This window comes from Sinocyclocheilus grahami, unplaced genomic scaffold (genome assembly GCF_001515645.1).
Source record: "Sinocyclocheilus grahami isolate Dianchi unplaced genomic scaffold, SAMN03320097.WGS_v1.1 scaffold766.1, whole genome shotgun sequence".
NCBI lineage: Eukaryota > Metazoa > Chordata > Actinopteri > Cypriniformes > Cyprinidae > Sinocyclocheilus > Sinocyclocheilus grahami.
Genome location: NW_015505945.1, coordinates 218,403 through 243,600, shown reverse-complemented (window position 1 = coordinate 243,600; position 25,198 = coordinate 218,403). Strand labels below are relative to the sequence as shown.

The 25,198-nt window shown below is 37.5% G+C and overlaps 1 protein-coding gene across 1 annotated transcript in view; it reads left to right on the top strand.

Annotated features, from left to right (window-relative positions):
• LOC107561323 (ecto-NOX disulfide-thiol exchanger 1-like) overlaps positions 1 to 25,198 on the top strand; it is a 95,093-nt gene that overhangs the window by 60,322 nt on the left and 9,573 nt on the right. The window contains exons 3-9 of the mRNA XM_016245745.1: positions 2,304 to 2,471; positions 3,473 to 3,679; positions 4,722 to 4,955; positions 14,901 to 15,113; positions 17,064 to 17,170; positions 19,154 to 19,271; positions 22,717 to 22,901. Coding sequence (XP_016101231.1) covers positions 2,304 to 2,471; positions 3,473 to 3,679; positions 4,722 to 4,955; positions 14,901 to 15,113; positions 17,064 to 17,170; positions 19,154 to 19,271; positions 22,717 to 22,901 — 1,232 coding nt within the window. The remainder of the gene's footprint in view (positions 1 to 2,303; positions 2,472 to 3,472; positions 3,680 to 4,721; positions 4,956 to 14,900; positions 15,114 to 17,063; positions 17,171 to 19,153; positions 19,272 to 22,716; positions 22,902 to 25,198) is intronic.

Below are 25,198 nucleotides of genomic sequence, written 5' to 3'. Positions count from 1 at the left end.
CTGGAAAACTTTCAAACCCCCCCCCCCCAAAAAGCGAGACTGTAAAAAACAGCTGAGGCAAATTTCCTTGTGGATTATATATTTGGACTGCAGGGCCTGAGGCTGCAGGGGCGGGTGCTTTGCATTTAGCAATGGTGTTTGTGATGGGCTCTGATTAATGCCGTCTAACCTCTGAAATGATGAGCAGCTGCGTTCTGTAGGAACTAAATGTTTTGCAAGCTGCTGACTTCGTAGTGTATCCAATTTTAATGGAAAGCAGATAATAATGACAAATAAAACCTGAAGCAGGTTTTTGGAAAAGAAACAAGAGCTGTGAGCCAAAGGATTGAGTAGTCCTTGAATCATTCTGACTGAAGAAAAACAACATTAAGAAACGATAAATGTGAAGGCGTGTATGTAATTTACCTTTTTACATTTTGATTTGGGTTTTGCATGGATCTCCCAATGCGTTTCACATGATTACAGCCGCTAGGAGATTTATGGATCATAATTTTCATCATCTCTTTTCCCAGCAAGGGATTCAAGATTTTCTTCCAGTTCAAGCATCTCTTGTTAGTTTTAGTGTTCTCCATTGTATTATGCCACTACAGGACAAAGTAAGTGGGATTGTCCTGATTAAGGTTGAAATATTACAACAGTGTGACAATACTGAACTCTCAGTAACTGAATAATGTGAGTGGTGTTGGTGAAAATATGTTTAAATTGTAGTTTGACAAGCTACAAGCTAGTTAAAATTTAAATTTAAAGAAGCTCAAGTTACACTACAAGCTACTAACACAAAGTAGGTTATTGTTGTAACGAATGTCATGGGGACCAGGGGGCCTGGTGTTTTGCAGAAATCCTGGCATTCAGTTTTTGAGTGAGGGGACTGTGACGATTTGTTAATCTAATGAATAATTGATTTGTTAAATCAAATAAAAATTAGTGTGTCAGATTGGTCGAGACGCTACATTGTTTCTACATCAAACTATATTAAATCTGCCTAAGAGAGAAAAAGCTACACTGTTTTGAAAGCAGTTGACCTATTGCCATAGTTTTATCAGTCTTATTGATACCATTTTAAAGTGCTCTCTTCACAGTCAGCCATCATTAAAGGAATAATTCACCCAAAAATGAACATTTGCTGAAAATGTACACAGATCAAGCACCGTTTACAAGGAAAAACAGTCCAAAACAGTTATAAACAAATATGTTGGTGAATGTTGATGTGAGAGGACTACAGGTTTTCACTGGAGGAAGCGTTACTATGGATTATGAACTGATATTTTGTCCAGAAGAGACGATTTAAGGTTAAAAAGTTATTTCTTTCAAACATGCAGCTGCTTGTCACTTCACAAGATGTTAATTGATGAACTGGAGTTGTTTGCATGTGCAGAAAAAGAACTTAATTCTTTTATTAGGCCACTATCATGACTGGGATCTTCATCTCATGTGAGTGAAGAGTTGAAACATTTTACATAATACACAGTATTATTAATTTCTCTGTATGTCAAGCTGGTTTAATGAGAACAAATTACTGAGTGCTTATAAGTGGTTGACTCAGCACAGTAATTATAATGAATTGAACATGGCCTTATTAGTTAAGAGGTCTTATTAGTAAGACAAAACATATTTTCTCATTTTTATAGATGTCAACATTTCTTTCTTTTTTTGTGTGTGAACATTATATATATTCTTTTACAGTGTAGTAGTGGAAGCACTTTTTAGATACATACAGTGAAAGTGCAGCTTACAGATAGGCTTCATATTTTCAAATGCAGAATTGCAAAAGCAAGCTCTCAACAATCTCACTTTTGAGTGTTAATATGAATGCATTTTATTTTGTAACTGCTGAATTATAACTCTAACAGTTTTAGAATAGAGGTTTAAGATTAGCTTCTGATGTGTCCTAGTCCTTCAACATGAAAGATATCAAATTTTGACACTGAACAGATTTATTTGTTTTCTCTATCATATAGGGCTGTCATCAAACACGTATATATAGTATAAAGTGTGCATGCAGGTATAGGACTTCTGTCATGGTTTACAGTGCACACGGTTTACTGCACAAATCCAATCCAGTCTCAGATCCTGTGCAGCTTAGTGTGATGAAAGCTCATTGAAGAAGAAACTAATCTTTAGTAGATTTTCTGGGTTTTGTCGTCTTTGGTGAGAGCAGTGACCTGGTCTCTTCTCATCTCCACTGGTCTTTCACCAGCTTTGCTCTTACTTCTTTGGCTTCTTTGTGGTTGTGCTCAGATGGTTCCAGTGCTGAGGTCCAAATCAATGACTGCATTTAGGACTTTTTCTGTTTTCCTCCTCAGACTCCATCTGTATACAGGGTTTTGATCCCAACCTTGGCATCATCACCCCAATAAACCCCATGATGGCTGGCATCAGTCTGGTCCAGTCCCATCCCGTGGCAGCAGAACTTCCTGTTATTAAGGAAATCATCCACTGCAAGAACTGCACACTGTTCCCGCAGAATCCCAGTAAGCGTTTTACAGCAGCCTACTGCAGCACAATTATTAGAGGTTTCGCCATAAAAGCAGGCACACAAATTAATGTGGCCTGCCCTTATTTACCTCCACTGAAGTCAGGGTAAATATATGAAGTACAGTCTGTGCCATTTTGAATGACCTGTAATTGTGTGGTAAAAAGTTCCACTGAAAGACCTGTAACTTTATGCCAGATATTTGATGGATACTGAAATCGCAACAACCACAGGACAGTTTTTATAGTTTTTATTAAATCCTCCAATGTGGAAAATCAGAGAAAGTTAGAAAAAATGATTAAATCTGTAGAGCGTTTGTTCTAAATACTATAAATCTAAATGAACCCTAAAACATAGTTCACTTTACCCACATGGTCTGCATACTGCATGAGAATCTAATTACTCCAATTCAATTCATATTCTTATTCTTGTTAATGGACGTAAATTAATGATAATTCAACTATGTAATGTCAATATAAGGTAGCATGTCATAATTGGAAAGAAGAATGTTTCATGTTTAAATGTATTAAGTTCCAGATATTCAGTGTTGCCTCAGACTTCTGAACTCTTTTATGTACTGTATTTTCCAAAATATTCCAGAAAATATTCATTCTTGTTTTTTTAATCATCTGGAACCTGCTGCGACTTGTATTCCAAAGCGACTTATATAATGCAATTAGCGGCAAGCCCACAAAACATGCACCACTTTCGTATACACACATTTATTATTTGCACTGAATTACAGAGGTACCTGAGCCCAAGTTTATGTGTATATTGCATTTCCCACATGCCGGTAATTTCAGTTTTGATTTAAGTAAATTTGTTTGGTTTGGTTTTTATAATAAATGTTTTTCATAATGAATGTCACTATAATTTATGATTGTTTTAAACTTATATAATTCATACCTGTTTTGAAATTGTGGAGTGAGGGGAACTAAAATAAGCTACATGTTTATATTGTTTGTAAGTGTTTTTTTTTTATTTCTTCTTATTGTGCAGATCTTCCTCCTCCCTCCACCAGAGAGAGACCTCCAGGGTGCAAGACAGTTTTTGTTGGTGGCCTTCCAGAGAATGCAACAGAGGAGATAGTCAAAGAAGTGTTTGACCAGTGTGGCGAGATTGTCGCCATTCGCAAGAGCAAGAAAAACTTCTGCCACATTCGTTTTATTGAGGAGTTCATGGTGGACAAGGCCCTCTACCTTTCTGGTGTGTCTTTGTTTTGTTTCGCTTCGTTTCGTTAGTGAACTTATTGTTTTGTTTCTCTATCTTCCTGATGTGTTTTTATTTATACAAGTACATTTTTATTTTGCCAGATGACTGATTGCTTTTTCTACCTCTCTGCTGTGTCTTTGTATTTTGTTTTGTTTTGTTTTGTTTTGGAACCTATTGTTTTGTTTCTCTGATGTGTTTATATTTATTTTGTTTTGTTAGGGGACTGATTACATTTTCTACCTCTCTGGTGTGTCTTTGTGTTTCGTTTGATTTTGTTCCATTTCATTAGGGAACTTATTGTTTTGTTTCTCTATCTTTCTGATGTGTTTTTATTTATACAAGTAAATGTTTGTTTTGTTAGGAGACTGATTACTTTTTCTACCTCTCTGGTGTGTCGTTGTTTTTTATTTAGATATGTATTTTTTTTTTCATTATGGAACTCATTGTTCCCTCTCAGTCGGTCACTCTCGACGTCACGTCGGAGGACCGACGAATCGCATGCCAATGTGCATTGGCTCGTTTAGTTTACACTCGAAGTAGATTGGTCCCTCTAAGCGAGATCCCAATTCGTCGGTCCTCCGACGTGACGTCTCCGTTCCCTCCTTCAGGGAACGAGGGTTACATACGTAACCGAGACGTTTTGTTTCTTTACCTCTCTTATGTGTTTTTTTTGTATTTATACATGTCATTTTTGTGTGTTTCTCTTGTTTTATAATAATAGATGATAACATAGTAGGAACATACATACATCTTGCATTTTACTTTGCTGAAAAGACCAGCTTAAATCAGCTTCCAATCAGCTAGGTACCAGCGCATATGCAACCTCTGATGTATATGCTGTAACATACACGTAACATAAGCTGATGCCCGGCTGTACTGTTTTGTTCAGCAGTGGCTTTATGTTGCAGGAAGAAACATCATAGAATGAGCAAATCCTATTTCACATTCAATATGTTGATTCTAGTGCACTGATATTTGATAAAGGCAAGCAGTCTGTACGAGAGCTCTGTTTGCTGAATAATGTTTGTTTTCCTAGGCTATCGGATGCGCATTGGCTCCAGCACTGATAAAAAGGATTCGGGTCGCATACATGTAGATTTTGCTCAGGCGAGAGATGACTTGTATGAGTGGGAGTGCAAACAAAGATTGCTGGCACGAGAGGAGCGGCACCGACGGAAAATCCAGGAGGACTGGCTAAGACCTCCATCACCTCCTCCCATAATGCACTTCTCTGAGCATGAAGCAGCTCTTTTGGCTGAGAAACTGAAAGGTAAGCTTTCCCACAGACAGTGGTGCCATGATCTCATCTAGCCTTTAAAGCACAGATTTGTCATCATTAATGTAATGCCCAGAGAAATTTGGGTTCTTAGAAAAAGCTGCAAGGCAGAACTTTTATGCTTCTAATAAAGGCAGAATGTGGTAAGATGACCTACACCGCCAGGTCTGCCTTCCTTCAGACACTTTGCAGCTGTCCTCAACTGATCTCTGATGATGTGACAGACATTAATGAGTGACTACATAGTTTTGAGGCTTTCCTGTCTGCAGCTGCCAGCCGAACAGCCCCAGCTGTTGTTTATTCTGTGAGACTGGTGTGTTTATATGATCAGCTAGTTCCGTTCATCAGCTTCAGTGAGACCAATGATTGCCAATGAAGTGAACACTCAGTACCAGGCTTCTGGAAAGCCAAAGGGTTTCCAAGGTTGGCTAAATAGTTTTCATTTGCTTTCAGGGTGCTTAAATGTGCTTAAAATGGGTTTTGCTTGATTCTAGTCTAGAAATCGGATAGTGTGCAAAAGTTTGTTCATAAATTGCTCTGTCACAGCAGTGGGGACCTCCAGCACTTCCACTCTGGTCTCATCTGAGTTTTTTTATATCATGTCAACAAAAATTGTTGACATGATATAAAAGTACAGAGCTGTGGATAGCAGCTGAGTTCATTCTTTTTTCTGTATCGGAGACATGTGTGAGACTTAAATATCCCATTTTCTCTTATTTAATGTAATTCTTGTCTATAAGAACCAAACAGGACATAGTTAGGGGCTGATTGTTTTGTTTTGTTAGTGGACTGATTTTTTGCTTTGTTTTTGTTGTGTTGTCACTAATACAGGTGCATCTCAATAAATTAGAATGCCATGGAAAAGTTCATTTATTTCAGTAATTCATCTCAAATTGTGAAACTCGTGTATTAAATAAATTCAGTGCACACAGACTGAAGTAGTTTAAGTCTTCGGTTCTTTTAATTGTGATGATTTTGGCTCACATTTAACAAAACCCCACCAATTCACTATCTCAACTAATTAGAATACTTAAACTACTTCAGTCTGCGTGCATTGAATTTATTTAATACACAAGTTTCACAATTTGAGTTGAATTACTGAAATAAATGAACTTTTCCACAACATTCTAATTTATTGAGATGCACCTGTATATATACTGTGTGTGTATATATATATATGTTTTAATTTTTTTTGTTAGGGGACTGATTTTTTTTGTTTTGTTTTATTTATTTTATTTTGTTGTTTTGCTTTGTTTTATTTTGTTAGGAAGCAGATTTTTTATGTTTTGTTTATTTTTTGTTTGTAGGAGACTTTTTTTCTCTTTTATCTTGTCTTGTTGTGTTAAGGGACTTATATGCTTTGGTTTTTGTTTCGTTAAGGGACAAATTTTTTGCTTTGATTTTGAATGAACTTTTCCACAACATTCTAATTTATTGAGATGCACCTGTATATATACTGTGTGTGTATATATATATATGTTTTAATTTTTTTTGTTAGGGGACTGATTTTTTTTGTTTTGTTTTATTTATTTTATTTTGTTGTTTTGCTTTGTTTTATTTTGTTAGGAAGCAGATTTTTTATGTTTTGTTTATTTTTTGTTTGTAGGAGACTTTTTTTCTCTTTTATCTTGTCTTGTTGTGTTAAGGGACTTATATGCTTTGGTTTTTGTTTCGTTAAGGGACAGATTTTTTGCTTTGATTTTTTGTTATTAGGGGACAGTTTTTTTTTGCTTTGGTTTTTGTTTTGTTATGGTAGGGGACTGAGTTTTTTGTTTTGTTTTGTTTTGTTAGGGGACTGATTTTTTTTTTTAGGGGTTTGTAAGTGTTGCTTCAGCAACATTGCTCAGGGATTGGCTGTAATTATTCTGCAGATCTCCTACTGTTTTCACAGACAAGAATAGTTACTGTGAGGTTTAAAATATTTGACCATGTTTATTTCTGAATCTAGAGAGATTTGAACGCTCATGCAATATGTCAAAATTTCAATATAATGGATCATTTTCAAGGCTGTGTGCATGCTGTGTTTCCACCTCAGAGTTACGCCAATCCATCACACCCCTTTGACATTCACACATATTTGTAACGTCACCTTTCAAGTTTTAATTTCAGAGCTGGTTCCTGGCTGACAGCTGTTTTCCCATGCTGTGATTTGATTACAGCTAGCGGCTCCAGGAAGGTAGTGATGGTTGAGTTGTGCTGGCTGCAGTGGTTTCCATGCCTCTCTGAGCTCTTTTCCCTCTGGATAGACTGCTTTTATTTTGATGATGGGGACTTGACTGCAGCCTCCACCTCATCAGCAATCACAGCACTTCCCATGTCAAGCACTTCCCATTCTCCCTGCGTGTCGCATCCCCAGCTCTGTCTGTATGTTCTCATGTTTATTGAGCCCAGGAGGCAACAGACAAAACATCTCAGATGGGGCCACAGTATTCTGGTGTCTGGCACAGTTCTGCTCATGACTGACATCCAATTGCCTCTTCAGCAAAACCTGTTTAAACTCAAGCAATTATGCTATGATATTATGCACCTGTTTAAGCATCAGCAGAATGCAAATGAACATTGGAATTTGTGTTCAAGATGTTTTTTAGGCACATCCGTGAGACGTGCGGATCCATATCATCCGTGAGACGTGCGGATCCATATGCAAGGGTTTATTTCCAAGACGTGGTCATATAACAGGCATGGGTCAAGCAATGGCAAACAGGTACAACACAGGCAAGACAAAGAGTAATCCTAGGACAAGTGTGGGTCTTCGATCGGCGAACAGAATCCAGAGGGCTTGACAAAAGGGGTGATCCGTACACACAAACAATAGCCCAGACAGGGGCAAACTGAGTCCAAATGGCAAGACGATAGGGCAATCCGAAATACACAGGCAAATATCTTCACACAGGAAAACAGGCAAGGCAAGGCAAGGCAAGGCAAGACTAGACTAGACTAGACTAGACTAGACTAGACTATGAACTAGACCGGGAATTTGCTCTGTAAAGTAGCTACGGCTAGAAGAGTTCTGGTGTCTGGCACAGTTCTGCTCATGACTGACATCCAATTGCCTCTTCAGCAAAACCTGTTTAAACTCAAGCAATTATGCTATGATATTATGCACCTGTTTAAGCATCAGCAGAATGCAAATGAACATTGGAATTTGTGTTCAAGATGTTTTTTAGGCACATCCGTGAGACGTGCGGATCCATATCATCCGTGAGACGTGCGGATCCATATGCAAGGGTTTATTTCCAAGACGTGGTCATATAACAGGCATGGGTCAAGCAATGGCAAACAGGTACAACACAGGCAAGACAAAGAGTAATCCTAGGACAAGTGTGGGTCTTCGATCGGCGAACAGAATCCAGAGGGCTTGACAAAAGGGGTGATCCGTACACCCAAACAATAGCCCAGACAGGGGCAAACTGAGTCCAAATGGCAAGACGACAGGGCAATCCGAAATACACAGGCAAATATCTTCACACAGGAAAACAGGCAAGGCAAGGCAAGGCAAGGCAAGACTAGACTAGACTAGACTAGACTATGAACTAGACCGGGAATTTGCTCTGTAAAGTAGCTACGGCTAGAAGAGTGATTTATATAGTGTGTGTTATTGGTAGCAGCTGTGTATGATTGGTTTCAGGTGAGCTTGTGATTAGTGCAATGGAGCAAGGGAAATGTAGTGTAACAGTCTGTGTAGTGTGAGAGTCGAGTGTGGAGAGCGGGTGACCTCTGTTGGTGAGTGAACGGAAGTTTATAGACCAGATTCGTGACACATTTGTGCAACTAATTTTTATTATTATTATTATTCTAATTTTTATGTATAGATTTTATTGCGTTACCCAGTTATTTATTTTTAGTTTTATTACATAAAAAATAGACATTATTACATTTTACGAAAAACAGCATCTAGTAAAAATCTATAAAACTATATACAGCTCTGGAAAAAACTTTGAGAAAATTCTTGAAGTTTTTCTGGATTTATGATTTATAGTAATATGTTTGGGTAAAACGTAATTTTGTTTTATTCTGTAAACTACTTATGACATTATTTCCAAATTGTAAGTAAAAATGTTGTCCTTTAAAGCATTTTTTGACAATTGGTCATAGGTTCATAGAGGACAAAAATGTCTATGTCAAAAAACTGTCATAAAAAATGTAAGCTTGGGAGTACAGACTTAAGGTTGGTCTCATTTTAAAGAAGACCCTTGACAGATTATTGTTAATGTTAAATAAACTGAAACCAAAAAAGTTATAGAGGTTTAAGTTTATGAAAATGATTTATGAGCAATTTTTTATATAAAATATATATTTTATAAAACATTTTGAACTCAAAAATTGATAGAAAATCAAAGCCATAAATCTAAACAAGTTTTGATATCTCAAAAAATGAGCTTTTAGTAAGATTTTGTTTGGGTGCAGTACCAAAATTTTCCAATTAGATTCCAGCAAAGCTCCACTGGCATACACAGTGGTGGGATTTGTGATTCTCAATAGAGTATAATTTCTCTCTCTCAAACATTACAGGTGCGCACTCACGAACACACAAAAATTGTATTTAGGACACACATACAAACCACACTCTGACATCCATACCAACATACCAACACAATTATAGCTGCATAATTTATCCAATTGACTCTATAATATGCATAAGCAGAAAACAGGAATAAAGCGAGTATTTGCTTTATATGCCAAACTTGAAAAAATGACACCATCTAGTAAAAAATTGTAAAAATGAGAATTGACAACAGAATGAAAGCCTATTAATGGGTTTCAATGAGGACATTTTTGTCCTTAAGGTCCTGAGAGGAACTATTTTTAGTACCTAGTGTAAAATAGATGCATTAAAGGAAACGAGGGTGAAATATTACAATTCCAATAAAAAAACACCTGTGCCAAAATTTATGAAGTTGGCATTAACACAGGCAAAATTATCTAAAAAAACAAAACTGAAAAAGACAAAAATGTCCATAAGGTCACACAATGATTTAACATTTTGTGTATTTAGCATTCATAAAATGTAGCTATGAAATTAGCTTTAGCCAGAGTTGCCATTTTATTTCACAGATGTTTAAAATGAAATTTCTGTCAGAGAATACACATATAATGTTCTTAAATGTAACAGAAAATGACATTATGGAAATTATGTTTCAGAAATAAAGAACAAAAAAGGAAGAGTTCACTTGTGATGCATGTGTGTGTGTGTATATATATATACAGTGGGTACGGAAAGTATTCAGACCCCCTTAAAATTTTCACTCTTAACAATATTGCAGCCATTTGCTAAAATCATTCAAGTTAAGTTTTTTTCCTCATTAATGTACACACAGCACACCATATTGACAGAAAAACACAGAATTGTTGACATTTTTGCAGATTTATTAAAAAAGAAAAACTGAAATATCACATGGTCCTAAGTATTCAGACCCTTTGCTGTGACACTCATATATTTAACTCAGGTGCTGTCCATTTCTTCTGATCATCCTTGAGATGGTTCTACACCTTCATTTGAATCCAGCTGTGTTTGATTATACTGACTGGACTTGATTAGGAAAGCCCAAAATGAGCCAATATTTGGCATGACATTTCAAAATGTCTCACTTTCAACATTTGATATGTTATCTATATTCTATTGTGAATAAAATATAAGTTTATGAGATTTGTAAATTATTCCATTCCTTTTTTACTCACAATTTGTACAGTGTCCCAACTTTTTTGGAATTGGGTTTGTATGTATGTATGTATGTATGTATATAAATACCTTGCTACGTGTACTGCGTTAGGCTAACGGAGACTTGTCATTTGCACTTACATATTGTTGCTCTTTTGTTAGTTTTGATTGCTTCTATTGTCCTCATTTGTAAGTCGCTTTGGATAAAAGCGTTTGCTAAATGACTAAATGTAATCTAAATGTGATGTATGTACAGTATACACCGTATTAGACAGTTATAGTGGACAAGTAATATAAAGTGTTTTTTTTACAGAATTGATTTGCTAGAAGACCAAACATTTTTAAAAAAATACCGTAGTGTAAGAGTGTAGATGTACATTAAAAAGAACCTTTTTAATATAAATGCACCGTTTCCCTCATCCTCAAATCTGGCCGTTCTTCAGCTCTTTTTTAACATATTGACTCTTAATTCTATCCATTGCTGCTTTCTGTCTCTTGCATTTGGAAACACTTTAATGCTATTCTTTCAAACAGCCCCTGGTTAATGCTTTCTTGCAAGTAAATGCTCATTGCCACATTAAGCTTTCATGGAAAAATTAATATGAGCGATGTTTAAATCAAAGCTAATTTCCCGACCATAACTGACGCTGACTGAATTGGCAGTAGCGTGGCGGCTTACATAGTGTCAGAGTTACGGAGAGGTCAGATGACTGAATGCTGGGAATTTTGAGGGAGCGTGTGGCGATTTCACATTTGCATTGCTTGTGGAGGCTCTCATTAGACGTGAGATTGGCAGAGCAAGCTCATTTGACTGTGGAAATGATTTTTATTCTCGTCAGATGACATTTTTGCCTGAGGGTTGGGAGAATTCAATTTCCTTTAATTAGCTGGGAAGTTTGAGTGCCACCTTAATAACATACCTGCTCTTGATCTCAAACGCTCAGAGTCCCTAACATCTATTTAATTGAAAAAAGGACTAAAACGGATATCAAATCTAAAATTCAAATTAAATGAGTCGAGCACATATTTTAAGGACCTGGAATATGGAGGTTCAGTATAATTGATACATCTCTCCTGATGTCATTCTTGAAATCGGTTATACTGTGGTGAGATGAAGCAATAACAGTCTGGTGAAAAAGTGCACAGACGCAGGGAATGATGTTGATTCTGCACACAGGATCTCATTAAGGGAGGGATCAAATTTACTGCCAGCCCTACTGCACTGACTTTGTGGCAAAATTCAATTATTCTTCCAATTTCAGTAATGTATTTCACACAGGTCCACAGGGAGCAGATTACTGAAGCTTGGGAGAGGCCACACTCAATGCCTCGTGTCTCAGCTACTCAGGCTGAAATTACACGTCATGTTTAGACAGGAAAAATGCAGGGTTAGTTACTGATTCACGAGCCGTGACTGAACACACTGATGTCCAATAGAAAAAGACAATGCAGGGAAAGAATCTTTAAATTAGGCTCTAAAGTTAGAGCCGTAGGGTCCAATCCCGATCTCCCTATCATTTCTTTTCCTCTCAATACTGCACCTGTAATTAGAGGTGGCAAAACTAAATCATGTAAATTTAGCTCTTAAAATGTAATATCTTGAAAAGTAAAGTTTGTCAAGACAAGTCTTGTCTGAAAGTGCAGTAATGTGTTTTGTGAAGGTTTTGGAAAGAGATTCAGAGTTTGAAGGTTATAAGGGTTGTATAATGTGAAATCTCAGGAAGAGAGATTTTGAAGTGTGAAGGGTATGTAGGCCTTATGTAGTTTGAGGATAGATTAGAATTTTAAAACTATGTTGCTAGGGTGTTCTAGTGGTTGCTATAGGAACCTGCTGGTGTGGTTACTAGACAGGATATACAGTAGGAATGGAAATACAGGAGATACAGTAAAAACTGAATTTTGAACTGTTGGATTTTGAATATTCTTTGAACATTCCATCAATACATGATTTTATTTAACCGTTCATTAGAGGAAAACTGTAAGACTAAAACAAGAACAGCCTGAAAGGTATCTTGAAAATATATATTTAAGCAGCCTCATATTGTTCCAAGCACTATAACAGTAGTACATATAACTTCAGAACTATATTTCAGTCTTCTAAAGCCATATAATAGCTTTATATGAAAAACTGTGGAAAATGTACATATAAAATCAGTGACATTTAAAGTTGCACATACAGTGTTGTGACATATAGTGAAACAGATTATCAAAAACATTGTTCTATGCATTGGTTGTTGATTGGATGGAGATCTGATCTGGTTTAAGTGAAATAACTGATTGGAACAGCCCAGCTATGTCTTCAGAGAGAAGTCTGTCAAAAATTAAATATATGGATCAATTGTTCATAATAAGATAATTTAAGATGTAATAGAAAATAATGTCCATTTCATGCCGACTTATTGTCAGCCAACCTGCACCATAGTTCCAGATTTTATATATTTGAGAGCATATTTGATATGAGACTCAAGGTCTGTAACAAGTTTAGCACACATATCGTAGCGATGCAACTGAAGAACTATTTATGTTCCCCAACAACCTTTCTGTAAAAAGTTCTTAAATTAGCTATTTTCCCATTATCTATTTTACTATTATCCTAATGTGAAGATCATTTTAAAGGGGTCATATGATGCAATTTCAAGTTGTCCTTTCTCTTTGGAGTGTTACAAGCTGTTCGTGAATAGATAAGATCCCTAAAGTTGCAAAGACTAAAGTCTCAAACCCAAAGAGATATTCTCTATAAAAGTTAAGACTCGTCCACGCCCTCCTAAAACGCCTCGTTTAAACACCCCCCCACATATCTACATCACTATGTGGGAAGATTTGCATAACGCCGCCCAAATGTTCACGCAAAGACAGAAGGCATAACTTTAATGTTGCTGCCACAGCCGCTGCCATGTTGTGAAGACGCTGTGTGTTTATTTGCGAAAGCAAAACTACTTTGTTTGGCCTTCCAAAAGAGGACACGACTAGAAATCAGTGGTTAAGTTGTATTTACAACACTGTTCCAGAACAGTTCAACCCAAATATTCAGATGTGGGCAGCACATTTTATGGAGGACTGTTTCCCTGATCCTGGTAGAGTAGACTACAATGCCGGCTGTTCTGACTCACAGACTGTAAGTACGTTTTCATATTTAAAGAATTTGCCACTGACGATTCAAACACGAGTTTTGAGCAGTATAGAGTAGCGCTTGTTGTTTGTCATTTCTCCGATCACAAATGCAGACATGGTTTTATGTTTACGCGGTGCGATATGCTACATGTAAAAAGACAGTATAAATCACAACCCGATCTCATGAAAGTGTGTATAAATAGTACGCCAAATAAAAACGAAAACTCGTCGTATTGATACACAAAAATGGATTTTGGCGTGTATATGCTACGCGATGGGTAGGTTTAGGGTTGAGGGGTAGATGCGTATCATATGTACGCGAAAACTGCGTATCATATGCACGCCATCAAATTTCAAATCATATGCACACGAAAACTGCGTATTATATGCACGCCAAACACATGTGTATCATATGCACGCCAAAGTCTATTTTTGCGTATCAATACCACGAGTTTTCGTTTTTATTTAGCGCACTATTTATACGCATTTTCATGAGACCGGGCTCATAAATCATTATAATCCGTAATTATGTCCCCACTGGATGCAACAAATGCCTCGTTTTTAATGGGTTTTAATGTTTATGTCTCGTTGCTCCGGCCGGGACACGGCATCACAGTATGGTAAGGGGTGTAACATTTCCGTCACACGCTTGAGGTATTCGGCCAATCACAACGCACTGGATAGCTGGCCAATCAGAGCACACCTCACTTTTCAGACCGATGAGCTTTGTAAAAATCGACACGTTTCAGAAAGGCGGGGCATAGAGGAGAAACAATAATGTACAGTATGTGGAAAATAATGTGTTTATGCGGTTTAAGGTAAAAAAAACACATTTCATTACACCAAATACACCAAATAATGTTCTTTTTAGCAACATCATATGACCCCTTTAATAATCTAAAGAACATTTTCTACTGTAAAGACCTTTTGTTCAAAGCAAAGGTTCCACAGATGTTAAAGATTCTTAAACCAGAGATACCAATAGAGAACCTTTATTTTTAAGAGTTTATATGTAAATTGAAAGCTTTTCAGTTAAAAAATGTGCTCTCAAGTAAGGTCGTTTGAACTGTATGCTGACTTTGTCAAGCCCGCAAAAAGTAAGTGTCACAGCAGTCTCTGTCATAATTAGTTGAAGTAAAAATGACAGTTTTCCTCATTCATTTCTCCAGATGACAACAAGTTCAGCGACGCAACGGCAGTGCTGTTCACATGGATTGACAGAGGCGAAGTGAACCGGCGCACGGCGAATCATTTCTACTCCATGATCCAGTCAGCAAACAGCCACGTGCGGCGCCTAATGAACGAGAAAGCTCAGCACGAGGAGGAGATGGAGCTGGCCAAAGAACACTTTAAGAATTCCCTGCTTGCCATTCTCACACAATGTAAGATACCTCCTGCCTTCACTGTTTGTATCCCAACTGGTTACTATGAGATTTTCATCTAGTGTTGCCATGACAACCACTCATCCTTTGTACCGACCAAGATGATATAGTCGTCCTTAAGTGGGCTCAGTCTCTGATCTGATTGTTGGACTTTTCTCGCTCATCTTGATATGACTGTATTGTCAGTAGAAGTGTATTTGTATGTCCAGAACACCATATACGTTACACTGCCCCTAACTGTAACAGGCGAGCTCTGTTCCAAAATCTAGAAAGCTGCCTACATAGGCAGAATTTTAAGGCATCATAAGTGAGCTTTCTATGAAGAGAGTTTATAAAAGGTATACATTAGAAAAGCCAACACATTTATCCTTTGTTAAGAAAATAATGCTGTGATGCACTGAGACAAAATCCATCTTAAGCTGCATCACATTCACCTTTGAACATGACATATCATGTTCTAAATCCAGTCATTTCAATAGAAACAGAAATTGTGTGGCTAATGAAAGTTATCATTGTCTCTGATTGTATTCACAGAGATCAGAACTATGTAATAATTTTTATGCTGTGTCCTTTTTAGAGGGCTGCACAGGCTTAGCAAAGTTGAAACAGAACCGTGCGTGAATGGTACCATTAGATTTTAAAGGAACACTCCACTATTTTTGAAAATAGGCTAATTTTCCAACTCCCCTAGAGTTAAACAGTTGAGTTTTACCATTTTCGAATCCATTCAGCCGATCTCCGGGTCTGGTGGTAGCACTTTCAGCAGGAGCTTAGCATAGATCATTGAATCTGATTAGACCATTAGCATCTGGGTCAAAAATGACCGCAATGATATTACGCAGCGCCTGAAAATAGTCCCCAGCTAGGTATCTTCCAATAAGCCTATTTTCAGGCGCTGCGTAATATCATTGCGCCTGCTGCACCCATGAGACGGCAGCAAAGTTCCTTGATTATTACACCGGAATGAGAGTATAGTTCCTAGCCATATCGCAACTTTTCATTTTCCGTCGGTCTTAGTACACGATGTAACTACAGAAGAGTCAAGTTTTAAATAGGAAAAATGTAGGATCTCTTTGGTCATTTTTGAGTGAGATGCTAGTGGTCTAATCAGATTCAATGATCTATGCTACAGTTCACAAGACTTCACTGCAGATATACAATATACAAATGTACACTAGGAGATATGACTGCATTGAGACCTAGCTGCCTATGTCAGTGTCACTGTAGCCATAGCCCATAGAAGAGCCCTGGGTAAGTACAGTCTCAGTGGAAGCACTCAGACCATATAGCAGATGTGGAGATGTTCATCTTAACTTTAAGGTAGGCCAACATCAGATTCACTCATCTTTTTTTGCAGCCCGGACAGGTGAGAAGCCAATATCCCCACTCAAACAAAGAGTTAAGAAATGCAATTTGCTTGAATGAATATGTGTGATGGAGATTTGTAATTGATAGCTTGACAGTAGTTACACAAAGACACTTTGCACCATATGTGCATGAAGTACTAAGAGAATGTATCTTAGAATTACACCAGTTGTAGAAAAGAAGATGATTGTTTAATTGTTTACTGAACAGTAGACTTGGTCAAATTAATAAATAGCAGGCAACAGTTTACAATTGGTCCAAATCTCAATCCTAATGCAAATCCAACATGTAATGCAAACATAAAAAACTGCACAGGAACCCATTTTGAGCTAAATCCTCATTCAATGTTTGACATCAAACACTCAGTACTTTTTTAGCACTTCTCCAGCAAATCCATCATTGTAGACTGTTGCCTACCTCAGTCCTAAGGAACTGAAACAGCAGCTAATGAGATGTAAGTACAACAGACATGATCAGGGGCCTCTCAGAGAAGTGTCGCGAGGGTCCTGATGTGTCTGACTGCTGGCACAGATGCTGAGCTCTACATAAATGGCTTGTCTTGTCTGACTTCCTTACCCACCAAAGTTGAGCAGATTACGGCTGTGTTCACCGCTGCCACCAGGCAAAAGGCATGGGACCATTTCTCAAAAGCGCAGCGCAAGAACATAGACATTTGGCGAAAGCAGAGTGAGGTTGGTATTCCTTCTCCCCTTTTGTCATGCTGACTCTACATCAGGGGTCTCAAACTATGGGCCAAGATTTGTCATTACAAATCCATTTTCACTATAGTCTGGCCTTAATATATTTAAAAGCCAAAGTATTGCACCGATATATACTATATTTATTATACATATTTCAAATTTGTGTGTTGTAAAAATGCTTGTTCTCTGAAGGAGAACACCACCTGGCTGGTGGCCCCCAGGTAATGTAGTTTGAGACCCCTTCTCTAGATGGTACACTGACACGGCAGCTGTTTATATGGCAGTGTATCTTGTGCTTTTCATTGTACAGACTTGTGGACCCTCACACAGCAAAAAACATCCCTGTTTTCTAGCCTCTGCTCTTTCGTGCAGCAGAGCTCTCTTTGAAATTGCCACCTAGAAAGAACCTCCGTTGCTGCCATGGCAACAGATACTGGCAGGATTATAATGATGCTCATGAGTGATTAGCCTGAATTAATTGTTAATAACTCTAAGAATTAAGAATTAGGTCTCTATGAGGAAGGAAAAGTGAGGTGCGTGTTAACTTACAATGTGCCTGTATGCATCTTTGCATAGAAACCCCTGAATTCTCTGGAATGCACAATATGGAATTTCCATATTCATAATATGGAATGTCACCAGTATGCAAAATTGATGTTAGTGCAAACAGAATACTCAATGAACCCTGAAACCCCTCACTGGTGCTAGACTCCAGCAGCAGTCTTACCTCCAGCCATCTGACTTTTTCCATGACTGTATATCATGAGCAGTGATGTGAGGCCCGAAACCTAATCTTAGAAATACACTGACTGTATTGATTAATTGCTTTAAGTCAAGTCTATGAAAGGATTCCATTTCAGTTCACAGTCGCCAAGAGGTAAGACATCAGTGTTGTGGCAGAGTCTTTGGTGCTGTGAGAAGTGAAAGCCAGTTAAGATGCCACCCCTGTGAAAAGTTATATATTCATATATTTTAATTTAACACAGCTTTTAAACCAACATACACAATCACTGCTGGAAAAGAAATAAAAAAACTTTGAGCTTCTGACTCAAAACATATTATTACAGCCTTGTGACAGAGCGACAACTAGCCTCAGTCTCCCTTATTTTGTTGGCCAGAAATGGCTCTTTGTGAATGCAGTCTTTATGAAAGAAATTATAACAACTTTATTGATTTTTCCAGAATGACTGGAAACGCCACTGGAAAAGTAATGGATTTTCTTTGGTCAAAAGGTGTGGGAACCTTGTAAAACGAAATTGTGAGAATTGGAGAGAAATGTGATATCAGAAACGAGCCAGAACTCGACCTGTATTCCTCTGATACTATAGCTTTCAAGAAACAGATGAAAGATCAGGCAACACAGTGCTAGAATAAAATGTACTCAATCACAGATAAAGCAAAGCTCAAATGCGCTCCCTTTATAGAGTCAGATCTGCAAGATTTCACAGTGGTGGCATTAAATGTCCTTTGTGCTGATCCCTATAATGGCTATCAGAAGATCAGTGGGCTTGGAAGTTTGTGTAATGTGATTTTTACGCTCCATTTTCAGACCTAGACAAATGAACTTTCACTATTGCACGGCACAGAGACAGCAGAGCCTCGGTTTTCCCTCTGGGTTGTATTTTTAAGTTATGGAATCAATCACCAGGGCCTGTGTTTGCCAAGTCATTGCCTATTTTTTCATCCTGTCAAAAGTTTCCAGGTTAAATTAGAGTATTATTAGAGTAGAATTGCAGAAAAACATTTCATCGGTATGTGTGATTGTCACATATGTTACTGCCACATTTACACAGCAAGTGAAAGTATAAAAGTGTGTCCTTGTCGAATCACTCAGAGCAGAGGAAATGTTAATGTGTGCAAAATGTAATCTTTAATCATTCAAGGTCTCGGACAGAAGCCAGTAATGGGATGTGTGTGTGTGTGTGTGTGTGTGTGTGTGTGTGTTTGTTTGATTTCTGTATTGTGCTCCATTAGGAGCTCAGAAATGCTCACAGTGAAGATATTATGGGAATTCGAAGAGAAGAGGAAATGGAGATGTCAGATGAAGACTTGGAGGAAAACCCCTGCAAAAAGATGAGAATGGAGGACACGGGTAGGCCTGTGATCAGCCGCTGATTATCATAATCATGATTCATTAGGATACTGGAGGCAGGGACTGACTGTGCCTAATAAACAACCCTAGATTTGATGGCCTAACATCTAGTTTATACAGTGGGTACGGAAAGTATTCAGACCCCCTTAAATTTTTCACTCTTTCTTATATTGCAGCCATTTGCTAAAATCATTTAAGTTAATTTTTTTTCCTCATTAATGTACGCACAGCACCCCATATTGACAGAAAAACACAGAATCGTTGACATTTTTGCAGATTTATTAAAAAAGAAAAACTGAAATATCACATGGTCCTAAGTATTCAGACCCTTTGCTCAGTATTTAGTAGAAGCACCCTTTTGATCTAATACAGCCATGAGTCTTTTTGGGAAAGATGCAACAAGTTTTTCACACCTGGATTTGGGGATCCTCTGCCATTCCTCCTTGCAGATCCTCTCCAGTTCTGTCAGGTTGGATGGTAAACGTTGGTGGACAGCCATTTTTAGGTCTCTCCAGAGATGCTCAATTGGGTTTAAGTCAGGGCTCTGGCTGGGCCATTCAAGAACAGTCACAGAGTTGTTGTGAAGCCACTCCTTCGTTATTTTAGCTGTGTGCTTAGGGTCATTGTCTTGTTGGAAGGTAAACCTTCGGCCCAGTCTGAGGTCCTGAGCACTCTGGAGAAGGTTTTCGTCCAGGATATCCCTGTACTTGCAGGATCCCTGTATCCCTGTACGATCTTTCCCTCGATTGCAACCAGTCGTCCTGTCCCTGCAGCTGAAAAACACCCCCACAACATGATGCTGCCACCACCATGCTTCAATGTTGGGACTGTATTGGACAGGTGATGAGCAGTGCCTGGTTTTCTCCACAAATACCACTTAGAATTAAGGCCAAAAAGTTCTATCTTGGTCTCATCAGACCTGTGCTTTGCCACAATTCTGTCTCTGAGCTCTTCAGGCAGTTCCTTTGACCTCATGATTCTCATTTGCTCTGACATGCACTGTGAGCTGTAAGGTCTTACATAGACAGGTGTGTGGCTTTCCTAATCAAGTCCAATCAGTATAATCAAACACAGCTGGACTCAAATGAAGGTGTAGAACCATCTCAAGGATGATCAGAAGAAATGGACAGCACCTGAGTTAAATATATGAGTGTCACAGCAAAGGGTCTGAATACTTAGGACCATGTGATATTTCAGTTTTTCTTTTTTAATAAATCTGCAAAAATGTCAACAATTCTGTGTTTTTCTGTCAATATGGGGTGCTGTGTGTACATTAATGAGGAAAAAAAATGAACTTAAATGATTTTCGCAAATGGCTGCAATATAACAAAGAGTGAAAAATTTAAGGGGGTCTGAATACTTTCCGTACCCACTGTATTCACTGTTTGTGACTGTACAGCACAATTAAAATTAACAATAAACCTTCAATAAAGGTCACTGTTAATTGGAGGATAAGAGGAACGTGTAATGCAGTGCCACAGAGACCTTTGCTCAGTGCCCACATAATTACATTTAATTAACAATATTGTTTTTTTGTCTGCTAGGCCAAAAGTTTAAGATTTAACAAAAAATAAACAAATGCATACACTACTGTTCAAAAGTGGGGTAAGGATTCAAGTTTTTTTTAATGTTTTTGAAGGAAAACTCCTGTGCTCATAAAGGCTGCATTTATTTGATCAAAACAGTACAGTAAAGTACAGTAATATTGTGAAATATTATTGCAATTTAAAATAGCAATTTTATTATTTGAATATAATATAAACGTAATTTATTTCTATGACGCAAAGCTGAATTTTCAGCAGCCATTACTAAAGTATTCAGTAATTTTGCTTCAGAGATCATTCTAATATGCTGATTTGCTGCTAATAAAATGTTCTTATAATTATTAGTCAAAAATTTAGCACTTAATGAAGTGTGGAAACTAAGTATGAAAGTGGTTTTTTTTTCAGTATTATTTGATGAATTTAAAGTTCAAAAGAACAGCATTTATTTGAAACTTTACATTTGAATTTATTTGTTATAATAACATAAGTCTAATACTGTCATTTGATCAATTTAATGCATCCTTTCAGAATAGAAATATCATATTCTTTCAAAAAATCTTACTGATATCAAATTTTTGAAGGGTAGTGTTTAAATAAATCATAATTCATGAATAAATAATTTAAAAAAATCTGTATTTTTCCTACCAGCCCTCAATCACATTATTTATTTAATTTGCAACAATACTGGGAAAGTTACAGCCATAATGTAACACAATGCTGGAAGAGGTTTGCATATGATGCAAACCTGAATTGTTTATCATTTTAAAATAATTTTAACTGATGTTTTCAAGGCTATCACAGTTTCACATCGTTTTAATAATACATCATTTATGTCTGCCAGCTAAACATTACAAACCAAAGCACTTTTCATTTGCAAAGCATTGAAACACATGTACATGATCAGTGAATGTAAGATGGACATGTAGAGTGAGTGCAGCCCTGGTCCTGTAGGGACATGTTTTATGCAATATTCATAAATTAAGATAAAACACTGTAAATAATTATTCATCGTTAGTTCATAATACCTAACAGATTAACTAATGAATAGAACTTTTGTAAAGTGTCAGTCGACTGGTCCATCAGGAAAAGTCCATCTCCAGATAGTGACTGTAAAGTATCAAGTTAATAGTAATTCCCAATCATTCCTTGATTTAATGAAAAAAAAACAACAACCTTGGTTTAATGCCAAACACAATGACCCTGATAGTCTCTAATCAAATCATCTCCTCCGTGACCACTTGTATTTATTAGCTTTATTTGAACAGAGCGATCACATCCTTCAGATAACCTTGAGTACAACAGCATTTGTGCTGAGATATCAACATGAGTGATTACACTCTCCTTCCTGCATGTATCCTACAGCAAATATGATTATGAATGATATTGCTTCGGCAGAGAACGGCGGCAGAAAGTGTCGGGATTCTGAGCTCAGCGATATTTCACAACCTGTCAGATCACACACGCTCTGGCTCAATAAAAGAAGTATTTTCAGTGGCAGGAAGGAACATCTAATAGTTGAGATTCTCTGTTCACACAGCAGAGAATCAGCACCGTGACCAAGTTGTTATGCAAACTTCACCATCGATTTCGCCTCTGAATCATAACACTTGCTCTAAAGCCTGCCACGTATATGCTGATTCAACCAGACAGATTGATATTAGAGCTTGTCCTATATGATGCATGGTAGATTAAGTAACAGATCATATGTTGCACCCTACTAGAAGAAAAAAAAGTCAGTGAGAAACACTTTAAGGTGGTTAATCTGGTCAGCTTGTTTAAGCAAAGACAGTTAACCAGCTCAGTCAGGTCCCACCAGCTGAGTCAAGGAGATCTATGAGGTCTACCAGGCACAAAAGTGGCTCACGTCCTGTCCCTCTCTCTTCCTTCCTGTCTGAGAGCAGTGCTGTCTGCACAGACGTGTGCTCTGCGGGAGGAAAACGACAGTCTGCGCTGGCAGCTGGACGCTTACAGGAACGAGGTGGAGCTGCTGAAGAAGGAGCAGGGCAAGATGTACCGTACCGAGGAGGATCACACGCAAGAACAACAGCTGCACTTTCTGCAGCAGACCATGCAGAATATGCAACAGGTAAAACAGACGTCAGAGGGTTCAGCCTCAGGCCGGCAGCCCGATAGCTGATTTTTCAGCTGATTTTGCAGCTGATTTTTAGTCATAACCTACACTACTGTTCAGAAGTAACACTTATATTAGGGAACACTATTCACCATTAACTAGTTGCTTATTAGCGTGCATATTACCAGCTTATTGGCTGCATATTAGTACTTATAAAGCGCATATTAATGCATGGCCATATTCTAGATCCCTTAATCATACCCAATACCTAAACATAACTACTACAGTAACTGACTTACTTGCTATCAATAAGCAGCAAATTTCGAGTTTATTGTGTGAAAACTCTTAGTTAAAGGGTTACTCCACCCTAAAATGAAAATTTAGTCATTAATCACTTACCCCCATGCCGTTCCAAACCCGTAAAAGACCGCTTCGATCATCTTCGGAACACAATTTAAGATATTCTGGATGAAAACTGGGAGGCTTGTGACTGTCCCATTGACTGCCAAGTAAATTACACTGTCAAGGCCCAAAAAAATATGAAAGATATCATCAGAATAGTCCATCTGCCATCAGTGGTTCAATCTGAATTTTATGAAGCGACGAAAATACTTTTTGAACGCAAAGAAAACAAAAATAACGACTTTATTCAACAATTTGTCTCCTCCGTGTCACCGTAGTGCCATTTTGAAGAGTATCCACTGAACGCAAACTGCATATGTTGTTCTGTATCAGCCACACCACACGGATACGCTGTTTTCATTCAAATCAAAGCGTAAATAAACGTAGAAAACATATCCGTGTGGTGCGGCTTACACAGACAAGTAGAAAATGTGTGTTCGCTAATATAATCGTGTAATATTGTTTACAACTGTTTTCTATTTGAATATAATTTAAAAATGTAATTTATTGCTGTGATGCGAAGCTGAATTTTCAGCGTCATTACTCCAGTCTTCAGTGTCACATGATCCTTCAGAAATCAGTCTAATATTCTGCATTACTGCTCAAGAAACATTTCTTATTAGCAATCCTGAAAACACCCTCTTTTGTTACAGTACATTATTAATGTCTTTCCTGTCACTTTTGATCAATTTAATGCTTTCTTGCTGAATAGAAATATGAATTTCTTTTTTTTTTTAAATCTTGGAATGGTAATGTATATATTTATTGTTGTGGGTGAATCAGAGAGTCTCTCAGCGGGTGGGCGTTAACAGCCTCAACGAATCAACTTCCTGCTAACACTGCTGACTATCCAACAACATGCAGCATGTTTGATATTATTGTACAGTCATTGAGCCGGACTCATGACTCATCAAGTGACCAATTAGATCAAAACCTTTTCTTTATGGTGTTATTTAAAAATCACAGGTAAAGTTGTGGGACATGTTTGTCCGATGTCTAAAGAATCATCAAAATAACTTCACACACAGTCCACTCAGAAAGATCACATCATCACATGAACAACCTAAATAAGTGTCTAGAAACTCTTTTGACACATTCAAACATACGCAAAAGTTCAGTGCGTAAGTGCTCAGTATGCTCTCACGTCAGCGCTCCATCTGGAACACAAACACTCACACCTCCATTAATTAGCTGTCAGTTCAGCTTAAATGCTGATTGGACACAGTGTTCTCGATGACGCAGACTGTCATAGAGCAGCCATTAGCACAGGCTCCGATGAGCTCTCTCTCCCTCTCTCTGTCTCGCTCATTTTACATTGTACAGTTGCTTTAAAGGCTTTTATGTACAAGATCAATACTAATGTAAGAAATGAGTATCCTTTTGAGTATCCAGAGAGAAAGATTATGTTTAGAATTATATAGAGTGCAGTGGACTGTTGTTATTTAATTTAATGGATGGATAACTTTTTCATTACACTAACTTTTAAGTTTTAGTTTTAAACTTATTTTATGTCTTTAATCACATACACTACTGTGTATGTGATTAAAGACATAATCACAGACACAGTAGTGTCCCTATATAGTAAGATTTTTTTTTTTACAAATATTAAGCAGCACATCTGTTTGCAACCCTGATAATAAGAAATGTTTTTCAAGCATGAAATCAGCATATTAGAATGATTTCTGAAGGATCATGTGACACTGAAGACTGCAGTAATGATCCTGAAAATTCAGCTTTGCGTCACAGGAATAAATTACAGTTCTTTAAACTTGTAATAATATTTCACAATATTAGAGTTTTACCTGTATTTTGACAAAATCTTACCGACCTGAAATGTTTGAACAGTGTATTTCTAAGTGAAGCAGGACATTGAACAAGCTAAATGAAGAACAGGATTGTATTTTATGAAC